The sequence below is a fragment of the Stegodyphus dumicola genome, chromosome 2 (genome assembly GCF_044657685.1).
Source record: "Stegodyphus dumicola isolate Sdum_Otavi_A_Nest chromosome 2, ASM4465768v1".
NCBI lineage: Eukaryota > Metazoa > Arthropoda > Arachnida > Araneae > Eresidae > Stegodyphus > Stegodyphus dumicola.
The window spans coordinates 93,550,482-93,565,813 of NC_140769.1; the positions used below are offsets into that span (position 1 = coordinate 93,550,482).

Here is a 15,332-nt window from a genome sequence, read left to right on the forward strand (position 1 = left end):
GGAAACAGGAAAGACGTATTTTGATTTGTTTACTGTATAGCACATATGCAGCCATTTATAAAATGTCTAAAAAGTATAGGCAATTTTTCAAAAGCATCTGCCTAGTGATCGAGAGGATTGTGTAAGAAGCAAAATAAAGCATTTTATATCTCCACGGAGAAAATATCTAGTTAATAAAATATTCAATACATTTGTATTAAGTGAGCGAGCCAGGTCCTGTATAACGTAGATAAGTCCAGTGTTACGTTCTTTTGGTGCAAAATTTGCATTTCTTTCGATATACTCGCTTAGTAAAATTACTGTATTGATTTAGAACATAAAGACTAAAGAATTCTTTAGTTTTAGTTCAATTTGGTTAAAAAAAAATTCGCCTGAAAAATAAAGAACGTAAGAAATCAGTTATTTTCTAAGATTGAAACACTACGCAGGAAAAAAAAAACACATGAAAATGTTTTCTCAGGATTCCAGCAGAAAATATTTTCCTCTTTTCAAACTGGGCAGTCAAATGCATTTCTACTCTTGTAGGCGAACACATTTAAAACAAAACTGCTTCTGATTACTTTACTTAATTCAAATTATATTAGTGCTTGCAGTTTTCCTGTTTCCAGAATTACATTTTGGCTTTTAAAGATAACACATACTCCACATCCCCCTACTTTCCTTACCTCGGCTGACGAGCGGCCGAGCGGTAAAGTCGCTGAACACTGGTTGTTCACTCCGAGGTTCGAATCCGGCGAACGTGCTGGCTGCATGGACGTTTTCGTGTTTTTCTCCATGTGTAACGTGTATACGAGCCAGTTTTCCTTAGAAAGTCCTCCACGAAGGCATCCCTTTTCTTAGGCAGGTAACTCTCGAGGCTATACCTTAATACATAAACCAATCTTTCCTTACCTCAGGAATATTTTCGTGCCGGAATTATCTCATGAGATAATAACAATGTATTATCTGTCGAAGTTTTTATAAAAAAGTATAAAATTTTCAGAGGGATATGAAAATTTTATACTTTTTTATAAAAAACTTCGACAGTAGTCGACTGTAGTCGTTTATAGGCTTTTAAATTATATGCAGCTGTAATTATAAGAACTTTGACCATATTATGTATCACATTGCGAATTTGTATAAATACAGAGGTAGTGCACCCACACAGGGTGCTAGAACTTAGGAGTAGCAGAATTTTAGAATTTAGAGAAGCACCAAGCAGCAAAATTTTTAGAATGTAGAAAAGGTACTGAGCAATAGAATTTAGTGGCAGGAATTTTTTTAGAATTTAGTGAGGCACCGGACAGCAGATACTAGGATCCTCAGCGATTGTACAGAATTGCCTAGGGCTGGCCTTGATTTGATATATATTATCATCCCAAAATCTTAGTTTATGCTATTTTATCATTTAATATCTAAAAGCCAATGGAATAAAAAATGCATGTGCATAAGGATTTCAATTACTTTATGAAATATATATGCTTCACTAATGTGTTATTATGTGTGAAGCGTTTTAAATTCTAAAAATGGACAACATTAGCAAAAATTAATTAAACAAAATGTAAGATTCCAAAATTGTTAAGCTGCCTGATTTAACATGAAATTCTTAGAATATATGCAAGAGTTCTCAAATACAGTAGTTAGAATAAGTAAATTATTTGGCTGTTGGAGATGCTTTTAATTTAGGAATATGAGTTGTGATTGAATTTTACTCAAGAAAAATCCCCAGAAATTTAAACCTTTCAAAAAAGATTTATGATCATAATTTAAAAAAATTTCCATTTCATTCATGGAATTTGCGTTTCTTTCCGAGAATATTCGTCATTATAATTTTTCAGTAATTTGAAAATATCAGATTTCAGATTAAGATTAATCATGCAGTGAATTAATTATTTGATGAAAATGTCTAAATATTCAGAAATTAAAAAACTTGAAACTAAAAAAACTTAAAGCCAATTTTTTCCAAGTTATACCACGTAAAACTTCCAAAGATATTTAAATATTTCAAAGATATTTAAATATTGTACAAACAAGAATTATTCGATTTTTAAAAAACATTTTCTTAGGTCTTTCCATTTTTTAGGAAAACCTACAATATTTATCTAAACAGCATATTGCTGAACTTTTAACTTTCCTCTAATTTTGGAGGGGATATCTGCGTATCTTGCTTCTAAGGTAGCCACGGTGAAAGGATAATTACATTCGATATTCCTAGCAATGACTACCCCATAAAATCCATAATGGATACCAGTACCCACTATTCCGGTATAAAAAGCCCCAAATGGCGCGTTAAAGCAATTTTTGTTATAATGGCCACATATTATAACGTTCTTTTTCTATTGGAAGCGAGAGGTCATCATGGCGAGCGTCATCGGCATTCAAATTATAAAAACATACTTATTTCGATTGTTAATTATTTTATACCAAATAAATTACGTTTGCTGTTAGGCAAAGAACTTATGTAATTTTCTTAAAATTAAATATATTCAAATAAGCATTAAATTTACATCATAAAATTTCCCCAATCAACGGTTCTGGGAAATGGAAAAAAATGCACAAAACTAACTTATCGGCTATTCTAGTAATTAGCAGAAGAAAAAAGTAGAAACTGTAAAAAAGATAAATTAGAATTTTAAATATAAAAAATACGATAAATGTAGAATATTCTATTTATTTATTTTTTTTAATTTTATCCAATATTATATTACATAAGAGTAAGGTTATTCAACCAAACTTCAAAAGCAGTAACGGATATGTAGCTGACAATGTATCCTGTAGAATAATTAATCTTTATCCTAAAATTAATTCCTTTACATGTATGGGAAAATATCTGACATGCGGTAATAATACAAAATTTCTGGAACTCTTTACCTAGACATCTAATGAATACAGAGGTTCCTAATTTCCTATCTCTTCGTGTTAGCAGCCTTTGTCACAGGCTTGCCTCCAGAAAATTCAAATTGCTTTCTTAATAAGCTTGGTAGTCAAACTGTCACTAGTGCAGAATCACTAATGGCTTTCATCATCTACTATTTGAATGCGCTCGAGTCCCAAGAAATGAGAATAACAATATGCGACTTCTTTTACTTTCGAATTTTCTTTCAACTATCTCCAACTACACAAACCTCTGGTTTTGTTTCTACCAAAACATTATATATATTTTCTTTCTAATTTAAATTTAAATATTGTAAATCTAATTAAACATTCTGCATTCCTAGCAAACCCCCATTTACGGACATAGAACCCTCACACGGACATAGAAAAATGATATTCAATTCTGATTGAATGAAAAATGATATTTATTTGTTTAGCTGAATACGGCAAAGCACGTAAGTGTTACCTGCTTTAAGTTGAGGATTGCCATCAAGCAAGATTTTGTAAGTGAAATTGTTTCGTAGTCGTGGCATATTCTGGTAAACAATTCCTCTCGATGGATTTGAATAAGACTTAATTAGAGGGCAATCATTCTTCCGTTTTGAACCACACTATCTCAAGATTTCTTTCAACAGTACAATTTTTCTGAAAATTCAAACTCCTTTTAAATCCAAGATTCCGTAATTACTTGAAATTAGTTCCTTTCCTCTGCATCCCTACAGTGACTTGAATATCTATCTTACGTTTATTTAATCAAATACAACAAAACATTCAAGGGCTATCTTCCTGAGAAGAGATATTAAATTAATTTTTACAGCCTTCAACTCTCAATAATTTTAAAACATTATTTTATATATCAATAAATTGCAGAAGTAAAATGACTAAAGACCGATCAGCAAACCGTTTCTTTAATCAAATCCTAGAATACTTCTGTAAGCAATTAATTTAGAATTTTGATCACGTGCTTTTGCTTTTCAAATAGTTACGTACCCGTAAACCACAAATGTCTTTTGGCAGCAGCCTGACTTTGTGTTGAACATTCATTATTTGTTACATACGAGGATTCATTTTGTGGAGCACTTTTGCACGTAAGTTGCTTCTTAAAGGAGATAACTTTTTTATTATATGGATTAGTTTTGGATATATACTACTGTGCATTATTACAAGAACTGGTAAGAATATAAATGATAAAATTTCATAGTAAAAAGCATTTGGAAGTACTTTGTTTTGCCCAATTTTGAATGCTTTCAGATAAATATGAAACATATATTAAAAGGTTTTACTTTAGGAAATGATGAATTCAGATAATATCAGGAATTTCTGTTACATTAATCTTAAACGTTTAAAGAGTTCTCCTCTCACTTACTTCTAACAAGATTAGAGAGCTGAAGAGAATCCTCATATATACTAAATCATTGCATTCTAACGCCTTGATTTCAACTATAGAATACTTTCAAGTAAACATTTTTTTCCTACCTTTAAACAATTTTCTCTTCTTATCGTTCTTTGCCTCAGATATACAAATTCGCTTTTGATTTTCTTCTCGACTTTCATCAATTTTGAAATATTTTGTGTATACAAACAATTCCTCCTCAAAAGTGTCGAATCAAATTATTTTATCTGGTTACACCCGTTTCATTTTAGTAACGCTTAGCCTTTTTCACTGCTTGTATGAGTAAAATCTAAGACAAATATAAAAAATTAAAAACGCATACTTATATAATCAGAACATAATTAAATATCTATTTGTATAAATTTCATGCATGTTAGACTTTAGTAGCCTTCGTATTATATATACTACACCGTGTATACTTAGATGTTTAAAATATTGAGCTTCCTCAATCGAGATGTTACTGAATGGCTGCAATATTTACGTATTTTAAAGTTGTTAATATATGCATTAAAGTTTTTGTTGGAGCTGCTAATAATATCTAGCTTCAGTTATGCTAAAAATCTTCGAAACAGCATTCGGGATTTTTCATGGTCTGGCAATTAAGCCTTTTTGACATGTTAGTAATAGAAGAGCTATATTTTTTCCAAAATTCATAACACGAGGTATTTATTACGTTTCATAATACACGGTTGTGGTTTATCTTCCCATAATATAATTAATGAAGAGTTTTTGATGTTATCTACTAAGGCTGATGAGCTGTTTCTCATACTGCAGGAAGCATTTTGTAAGGCTGGAGAATGAGAGCAAAGGAATTAAGAAAATTGCATTTTGTGTTAAGACCTTTTTGTTTATATTTTTCTATAAATATAAATAGTCCACGACAACATATAAAGCAGGTAGCTGTTGCATACTTTTCTTAGCTAATTAATTTTACCTACTCCAAAGTGGCCTACATATTTCCTCTGATTTTAGGATGTCATATCTTTTGAGATCAGTCGCTCCAAGTAGTTAGTATATATATATATATATATATAAAAAAAAAAAGATTTTAATCAGTGCAAGTTCGTAGAGTCAAACTAATATAATTTTGCAAAAAATATTGAATGATTTTGATAATAAACTAAACGTATTGCCTTTTTGATTACACTAATTTAACTTGTCGTTCCAGTGCAATGATTCTAGACTTGTATAATAGTAATTGTACAATAAGCTATACACTCTACAATGAGCTCTTCTACTTTTCTTCATGCTTCGAAAAGGCCTTGTTTCGTTTTATTTTCCCTTTTTTTATTTATTTATTTATTTATTTTTATAGAATAATTGGATAGGGGACGCAGAGGTCATTCTGTAGCAATCATATATAATTTCTATAGTTAAATTTCTTTTTTCTTTCACCTATGCAACAAAGCCTGAGGAATATACTTCAAGGAACCGCGGAAAATTAAATAAGCTTAAAGCGATATTACGTATCACAAGATAGACTGGACTAAACATAATGAATACTGAAGAATTTCTGTAAGAATTATTAAAATGAGTCAAGCTAGGTGAGTGAGTTGCATCTTAAAAGTGTAAAAGTTATCATATGTATCATGAATTATATGCATCTTTATTTAAATCATTCGGATTAAAAAAGAAAAACAACCATTGCTCAAGAAATATATATAATTAAGAACTAAGTTTATTGCTTTTAAATCTTTAGTTCGTTAATCAAAATAGCTTTAATTTGGAAGTTTAACTTATCTTTGCCGTACAGCCCAGCGCTGGAAGATAAAAATACTTTATTTCCGCAACGGCAACACATTGCTTTTAAATTGCTAAGTTTATTAACTAGATATTCATTAGATTGGCGAAAAATGTGAAATAATAAAAATACGGTACATCGAGTTGCTTCAGGTGGATACTATGTACATTTAATATTTGGTAGCTAAAGTTTACAGCTGTTTTTCCACAATCTGAAGAACCGCCAGACGCTCTTTATTATTTCATAATTGAGATGAAATAATATCCTGATATTAACACATTTATTTTTGCACTGAACATAAGAAACATTATTTAATGTTTGTTATCCACTAATGGTCAAGTAGATAGTCATGTAAAGCAAGTAGTTTCACTTGAGTCCCATTTCCCGTTTGAATATGTGAACTCATGGGCATTTTTATGCTTTTTTCCATGTTTAATACAAATACAATTTTCAAGAAGGCAACATTCTAAGACAAATAGCCTTCACCCTGTTTGCCATAGCCAAATGCTTAGCTTTGCACGTATTTAATATTTGTACAATCGTCCCGTGAAAGAAGTTAGATGCTTAATCTCTTTCTGTCGGAAGTCCTTTTAACACCCTAAAATTTGACTACCTAAAATGAAATACCCTCATATGCGGTTAGGTCGTAAATTTAGAACCCTTTTTTTCACGGGGGGGGGGTGAAAAGTAGGGAATAATCTTGCTCGTGGTCTTGGGGGTCGTTTAAACATCTAACTTCTCTACATTCAGTTTTATACAGAGGAAAATACAAATTGAATTCTTAGAATGAATGCAATTTTGTACAATGGAAATGTATTACTTAATGATAAACTCTAAGGTAAATAACATCTTTTTTTAAAGCCATAGGTGTAGAAAGACAGATATTTGTTACACGAATGAATTTGTAGTAAATATTGAGTTTTTCATTTCGAATGCTATGTTCCATGTATACTAAGTAGCTGAATATGTGAGATAATAATCATAACCGAATGGCTTTCAACCTTTTCACGACTAAGGACTGTTTCTCAATTACGTTGTGGTCGCTGCTCTTTGGTTAATTTTCTAATGACATATAAACAATAGTTGTTTTTATTTGAGACTTATGAATAAAATAACGCAAACTAGACTGCAGAAAATTCTTAAGAATGAAGTTAAATAATACTGAAAAATACATTATTGATGCACTTTTGTGTTATATATGTAGTAGTATTAACTACTACTATAATCCTTAAATGGAATCCTTAAATTATATATATCTATGTATAGGTATATATAAATGGAACCAAATATAGAACAAGGTATAAAATGTCTTTATTATACAATGTTCATGTATAATCGGTATATTTACGTAATATCAATATAAATAGTTAGTTAGGTTTCGTACATATATAATTTATTTTTATATTTTGTATTTTTTGTATTAGATTCAGTATTGTATACGTATCTAAAGTTTAATTTCTCTTTTTGGGTTACGACTTTAAGTGAGAAAGAATTGTTAGGGCCTTCATAGGGATTACATTATATACAATCAGTTAGGATGCAACTTTTCCTTTCTTTTAATCATTATATATATTGAAATACTACTTGATAAGTATACGTAAAATATAGCAGTTTTTTAAGCTACTTATTTATATATCTATTGTTTGGTCTGGTTTGTTTGATTATAGCAAAGCATTCGACGGTTATTTGCCTAAGGGTGCCTCGTGGAGAACTTTCTAAGCAAAACTGACTCTTATGCACGTTACACGTTGGGGAAACCTCGAAAACGCCAATACAGCCATCCCCGTCGATCCGGATTCGAACCCCGGATCGACCTGCGATTTTACAGCTCAGCCGCTAGTGAGCCACACACACACATCCACACATATACATTAAATAGTATTTACATGTCGTTTATAAAGTATAATTGAGTGCAATTTAATCATAAAGAGAAAATATTCTACGGAATTACTTCACTTCGTAGACTTTTTGCTAAGCTTCACCATATTTCTTAAAGAGAATCGCAACGCTGATTCCATTTTTTCTACACTGAATTATATTTAGAAAATTATTTCACTTTGTTAGAGCTGAAAATGCAGTTTTTTAATTGAAGAATTTAAGGATAAGAAGAGAATTATACCCTTTTCTAATTATTCTTGAAGCATTAAATTTTTTTTAAAAAAGCGCACATTAATACGGATCACTGAACTAAAGTGCTCGATACAGGACAGATTAATTAGCTACTAAATTTTGATTTTCGTTGAGTAAAAATGAATTCATCTGCATTCTATAAGAAAGTAAATATTCAAGAATTTGTTTTTTTTTTTTTTCCGATTCTCGCAGTTATAATATTTTTCTTAAGTATTCAGCTAATTCATATTCAAATATTCCAATCCATTACAATAAGTAATAAATCGATACAGTAAATAAATAATTAAAATCAATTAAATGGAATTTTAATTGATTTTAATTGCCATTTTCCCTGTGATAAAAACCCCTTTTTAGAGTTAAATAACAGTCAATCAGCTTTTGTTGGGGGTTCATTTTTCTTTATGGTATGCTTACGTTATATATGTATGTATTATGCATTGCTCATACTCGTTAATTGCAGCTTTTAATATTTTTTGGAAAAAAAAATCAATATGAGAATCCAGAAAATGATTCTTAGCGACGCTAAAACTATTATTACTAGGCACTCTCATGCCACAGTGTTTAAAAAAAAATCCCATTGTTTAAAGGTAGATTCTATGCTCATATTTTAGTCCAAAATTAAAAGCTGAGAGTCAAAATTAAGGGGGTTTCTCTTAGAAAGCCTCAATTAGAAGTAGTTATAGGAAAAGTTAATCAATACTTATAATCTTACGGATTAAACACTTATTCCCTATTTGATCACGTGTATGGCAAACCGATATTCGTCATTCATAAAGAAAAGAAAGGTGAATCAAAATGAGTTATATTCTTGTTTTTCCAACTGCAAAAACATCTTAAGATACTATCGGATTTAATCTTTAAATTATTCCAGTAATAATCAGAACAATGGGGGCCATTATTCTTAACTATAATTTACTAATGCAAATCCTATTTTGGTTTCAAATGGCTTTCATTAATTACGTTAATGATATACTGATGTACTGATACTGAATGAGACCTAAAAACACTTTTTTTTAAAAAATATATCTCCTCTTATCATCCTCGACACAGCCGTTTACTTTCCCCATTCCGTAATTAACGTCAGTCTCCTGCTGTTGACCGCATTTGCCAAGCCACCACCTAAAATAGCCTGCTGTTCGAAATTTTTCCGCGAGGGGGATAGCCTTATCGAGCTTTGCAATTATCCGGATAATTAAGAGCTTACTGTTGTCTGGAAGATTTGCCTATAACGGAAGCAGTTAACTAAGCAGTTAATTAAGTTTCATACATTGCATTTGTTAGATACAGCATTCTTTAAATAAAGTCTGCTAAAGGGGAAAGCTATTACTAAATGGTATCAAAAGATAGAGAAATTTTTTCTACAGCGTTGTAATGCATTTAACAATATACACATTTATTTTCTGCTAGTAATATTTTTGCTTATTTGACCTTGATAAAGGGATTAAAGGGAGGTATGCCTTTGCAGAGGGCTTTTTGAGGGAAACTGTCGCGTGTTTACATTATATAAAGGGAAAACTACAGAAACACTAACCCAAGGACCGAACTCTGTTTTCAAGGAATGGTCTTATTCACTAGGCCACTAGTAGACCGCTTCTTGGTTGAATCATCTGCATGTATATCCAAGAGTATTACTCTATAATCATGAAGACCGAATTCTGTGCGCAGAAAAGGCAATTTAAGAAACATATTGATGCCGAGGGCCGCATTATGTTTCGTTTCGCAAAAATTAAGGAATGTGTCCTTGAACATAAAACACAAACTATTTCAAGGTAATAGTTACATTTACTTCAAATTACTTTGGTTGTAGTATTGTAGATAGAATACTGCCGAGACATACGAAAAGTTTAAACACCGTTTTGAATAAAATTTTCGTAAAATATTTGTCTTTAAAAACATAACTATGCTATCAAAAAAACTGCATTTACTCTGCCTTTTCATGCATTGTACGATATCGGCACACAAAGCACGGAAAATATACATGCATCAGAAATCTATAATCGGTAAAAATGGTAATGTTTATCAATATTCGCAGGCCGCAGAAAGATAATTCACTGGGCACATGAGACAAGCATTCTTTCAATTGGTCACACATGTATTCAACGCTAAATATCAAAAATGGAGAATTCTTATTACTCGATTTATGTATACTTCATAGTAGTAAATGATAAAACAGACTAGTGCCTCTGTACATTTTATGCATTCGTGACATACTCTATTTTTAAATTTATTTGAGAATTTCTAGTCTACGCAATTCTAGTTTGCGAATTTTTTTAAACTGCCGCTAACGAAAACGTTCTCTGTAGTATTAAAGTTTTTGAAAAAAGAAATCTTCATTTTATTTATTTGAAAAACTTTACATTTAAATCGAGCTACTCAAGAATCGGCTATCTTATTCACTTCGTATCAAGAAAAATGCGAAAATATTCAACATAAAATTTACTGCAAATTCTTGACAAAATTCTGTATAAACTTTTATTAAAGGACTTTTATATGTAATCGGAAATACACAATAGACTGGCTTTTTGAAAAACGAAAACTTGTAATAAAATAAAAAGTACTGGGGTAAATTATTCGAAACTACCTTAATATTTCTTAAAATATCTCGCATGAATTTCAGAAAAGGTAAATCTGATTAATTTTTAAATAAATTTTTACTTATCATTAATTAACTGGAAATAATTTTCTTTTCCAGTTTAATCCATGTTTTGAGAAGAAGTATGCCTATATCAAGAAGTACTCGTACCCATTTCATTTACCAGTTCATCATACTAACATTACTATTTTTAAGCATTGGATATCATGAATTGTTACCAGATCGGAAATTTATACTCTTTCTTGCATTCATTCCTATGTTCTGCTATCAGTTTGTGATCTTATCTTATTGCACCGGACTGTTATCAGTGCCAAGCTGGATGAACTTTGAGGATTCTCCACGTAAAACAGAGTCACGAACAGAAAAAAATGCTCGTAAGTAAAAATTGCTGAAGCACTGTTTTAAGTACCATCGAAAATGTATTATCTGTGTATGCCGTATATAAATGAATACTTAGGATGAAACCTTGCGTGTAATTTAATTTTTCAAAACTTAAGTATGAATGCCTTAACTATTAATTTCTATATTTAATGACAAATGGCTATTTATACTATTGAAGAAATAATTTTACTTGTTTTAAAGTATATTAAACTGAGTTTTAATTCAAACAGTTTTCTTTAATGATCAATGAATGATTCCTAAATAAATCCACGAAGATTTAGTTCATACCTAAAGCATAGAAGGCATATTTTGTAGTTACAAAATTCAGCCTTAATAGGCGATATGTTTAAAATGTTTAAGTGATATTACAGTTCAAAGGTGTCTACTATAAATTGTTTGATTATTTACTTGTTATAATTGTTACTGTTATTAAATTGTTTTCTAGAATGGATAGGCTTAATATTTGACTAAATCGAATCTATGTAAGTAATTAAAATTATAATAAATTATTTGCCTTATTTTAAAGATGATATCGGATGCTTCTGTGAAACAATGTTTTCGTGCATGTTAATTCAGGTATAATTCTAATAATTCTGAAAGATAATTTAGTAATTCAATGAAATATTACTTGATTTAAAGATTCAAAACATTTTAAAAATTAGTTTCACTGTGACATACGATTTGAAGAAAAAATGTGGATTAAGTTATGACTATTAAAATAAATTGTTTTAGAGAACATCATGCGTATATATTTATCAGACAAGATATGGTAGGAAAATATGCGTACTTCAGACCGCTTAGACTCATTTCATTTAAATTTCTTTTCTGTTTAAGAACATTTAAATCAAATTTTAGCTTTGTAAGGAGGCCGAAAATATTTAACAGTAGAATAATAGGCCTACTTCAGACCGATTAGACTCATTTCATTTAAATTTCTTTTCTTTTTAAGAACATTTAAATTAAATTTTAGCTTTGTAACGAGGGCGAAAATATTTGACGTTCTTTAAAATTCCAGTATTAATTTTGATTCTTCTTTGCTTCCTTTTGTACGAGTTTTGCACTCGCATAAGTTTAATCTATATTAAAAAATTTTTAATAAATTAATAAGCGATTTAATAAAAGCTAGATTTTTAGTTACAGATTTCAAGATAAATTTTCAACTAAGTCTCCTTAACATGGAAAAATTTAAAAGCTCCATTTATTTTTCTCTTTATTTAGCACAGAAAAAGTCGTAGCAATATTAATGATTTCTGGTGTTTTCTATTCAAAAGAATGTATTCTCTTTTCTTTACTTGTAAATAAGAAATAAATTGTCTATTTAAATTCCTAAATAGCTTGTAATCAAATTTCTTGTATTAAGTTTCACAATCTAGTTTTAAATATTGAAATTGGAGGTTAAACTAATTTTAAGCACTAAAAAATTTAAACCAAATTTTAGTGATCTCCAGTCACCAACTTAGTTATTTAAAACTTTCAAAATTTTTATTTTGGTAGTTAGTTTTTTTCCTTTTAATATTTTTCAGAGAAATCATTAGGCGAGCAAGAAGTTCCTGACTTGCAGATGTCGAAAAAACGAACAGCATTAACCGACTATGACAATATTTCTAGTGGATGCCTCTTTGAACCAAATCGATACACTTTAAGGAATTGGAAAAAAGAGCTTGACAATATCGAAATACCCTCTGCTTTTCTAGATTCTAAAATTGTTGAACAGTGCAGAGATTTTCGAACTCACGAGTCTAAGCATTCATTGCCAAGATCTAGAACATTTCAGACCCTTGATTTGGAGTCTGATTTCTCGAAGAGTTATTCTTTTCCTTTTCGCCAAAAGAGGTTCGGAAGATTGAGAAAGTCTAAAGAAAATCTGAAACAATCGAATTCATTTCTTAATATTCCATGCCAATCTTCAGAATATTCTGCAGCCACTGATCAAGAAGCCAGACGATTCAACATAACTGTTTCAAAGGCTGAAACAACAAAGAATCTGGTAGACGAGCTTACTGGACAAACAGAAGTACCTGACCTTACCCGGTTGGAGTCTGATGGATCCAACAGTACACTCGATATTAAAAATCTACCTTTCAAACCGTACACTTCTAAGTTTTCTTTAGGACACATGAATAAATTGAAAATTGAAATATCTAACAGATTTTCCAGGAGCAGGAAGCAAGGAAAGACAGAAAATGAGGACGTAGGCTATAAAGCTGGGAAAAGAACGCCAGTTTTTTCTAAAAGAGGATTTTGTTCTACTGAAAATATTTCTTCGGAGCCTACGCATAAGAAAGGAATAAGATTTTATGTTCGTCAAAAATTTGGGAATAAAGGAAGAACGACTGATATATCCCGAGAAAGTGGATTATTTCAGACAGAAAATTTCGAAATAAATGAGCAAAAGCCAGCATTTAGGTGGTATAACGAAAATAAATGAAATTAATAAGAAGATTTAAAATAAAAGCAGCAGATTTAAACCGGAAGATTCTTAGATCTCATTTATTGAAGATATTTGATATTCAGAGAAGAAATAAGAAAACATATAGTTTAAGGTTACGAAGAAAATTAATTCGGTAACTTTTGTAGAAGTTTCTTTCATTAATCTGAAAAGATTCCACTTTGAGAATTAACAGTTGCTTAAAATACTGAATATCTCATGCCTATTTCAGATTTCTTCCATGATCCTTCTACAAGTTTTCATTGTTTGACGAATAGGATCACTAGAAACCGAGAGATTTAATTAGTATTGAATTATTGCGAATATCAAAAACATTATGGTATTCGTAACATTATGGTAACATTTGGTATTCGTATTGTAAATTCTTAAATAATTAAAAGAACCTTTTAAAAGTCTCTCTTTGATCTTAAGGTGACTTAGCAATACTTTTTGTAGCAATATTTTCTATATTATTTATTTCTTAGCAATATTTTGACTTAGCAATGTTGAATTTTAATTGCCGAAAAGATTTGGACCTAACAAAGTTAATTTACTTGCATTTTGGTTTAGATAAGTATTGTATATGAAAGCAGTAAAATTAATTATATCCTATTCTCTACCAATTCTGTTTGTATTACGACTCGTGCCAAGAAGGCAGTCCAAAATGTTGAACGAAAGGTGCATTTAAACAAAACAAAAAAATTTCTGGTATTATCCATAAAGCTGTAACTTGTATTAAACCCATCTTTGTGTGGTGGCACTTGCATCTTTGATATTAAAAATTGAAAATCTGATGTAAACAGAATTATCATAAGTGCCTTGATGACAGACTTGTACACGAAAGTAGGCTTTTTTTAATATACTGCCAAGTATTTGGCTTTTGTTCTATAAGCAGAAAATGTGACAAAATATTTGGCTTAAAAATGGTTTAATTTTCAAATCTTTTATGTTTAAATAGTCTTGATGTAATTCTTAGAGAAAAACTTTTTTTTTTTCCAACGCATGTAGCACAAAGTACAAATTTGACAAATAAATTGAAGTAATCAGGTTTGTGTCTTCTTGAATTTTATTAATTCTTTTCTGGTCCTCTATTGTTATTTACGTTTAGGATACAAAGTTCTCCGAATAAATTTGCTTTTACCGAGTTTCAAAAAATTATACGTGATTGAAGAGTGCAGATTCAATACCATCGAGATGGATACCATTGGGATATAACTCATTGGTATCGGTAGAGTTTAGTTCAATAATTCAGAGAAACAGTATCGCGCCAAGACCTCGGACGTTGTATCAAACATTTTATACATGCAGAGCTTGTATATTTGTATGGACATTTTTGTTCCATATTGTAGATTTCAAACATTCTAGAAGCTTTTAAAAGAAATTATTAAACTAGAATAATTTCAGTGCTTGATAGTTTGCCTTCGTGTGATTAAAGCAAAGCCTCAAATGTGAAGCCTCAAAAGGCTATTAGCCTAAGGAAAGAGATGCCTTCGTGGAGGACTTTATAAGGGAAACTAGCTCATGTACACATTGCACATGGGGAAAACCACGAAAACGTCCATACGGGATTCGAACCTCAGACCGAAATACCAGTGTTCAGCGACTTTATTACTCGGAAGCATGTGGCCCTATTTGATAGTCTGAGGTGCTTACAAATAAACTAACTTCTAATATTACTTTCTAAAATTGGCTAGTTCTTCATGGTGATTGTAGAAATTGATCAAGACAGTCTCATCTGAATTATTTAGGCAAGTAGGGGAAAAAAATAATTTCCTTTTAAAGTTCCTAAGTTCTCTCCGAAAATGTAAGGAAA

At 30.5% G+C, this 15,332-nt stretch overlaps 1 protein-coding gene across 2 annotated transcripts; it reads left to right on the plus strand.

The window, feature by feature from the left end:
* Positions 1–3,820: 3,820 nt before the first annotated feature.
* Positions 3,821–14,567, plus strand: LOC118205596 (uncharacterized). 2 transcript variants are annotated; one of them, XM_035377885.2, is made up of 3 exons: positions 3,821–3,941; positions 10,810–11,084; positions 12,615–14,567. In XM_035377885.2, exons 2-3 carry the CDS (start codon positions 10,835–10,837, stop codon positions 13,517–13,519), a joined length of 1,155 nt encoding a protein of 384 aa, XP_035233776.1. In that variant the 5' UTR covers positions 3,821–3,941; positions 10,810–10,834; the 3' UTR covers positions 13,520–14,567. The 2 variants fall into 2 exon arrangements, with proteins under 2 accessions (XP_035233776.1, XP_085667035.1); XM_085810909.1 differs by having other exon boundaries at positions 3,903–4,025.
* The last annotated feature ends 765 nt before the right edge of the window (positions 14,568–15,332 follow it).

Bases quoted from the DNA above. Each gene is read 5' to 3' on its own strand.
- LOC118205596 (XM_035377885.2), top strand. From the start codon at position 10,835: ATGCCTATATCAAGAAGTACTCGTACCCATTTCATTTACCAGTTCATC. The intron at 11,085-12,614 runs GTAAGTAAAAAT...AATATTTTTCAG, and splicing joins ACGAACAGAAAAAAATGCTC to AGAAATCATTAGGCGAGCAA.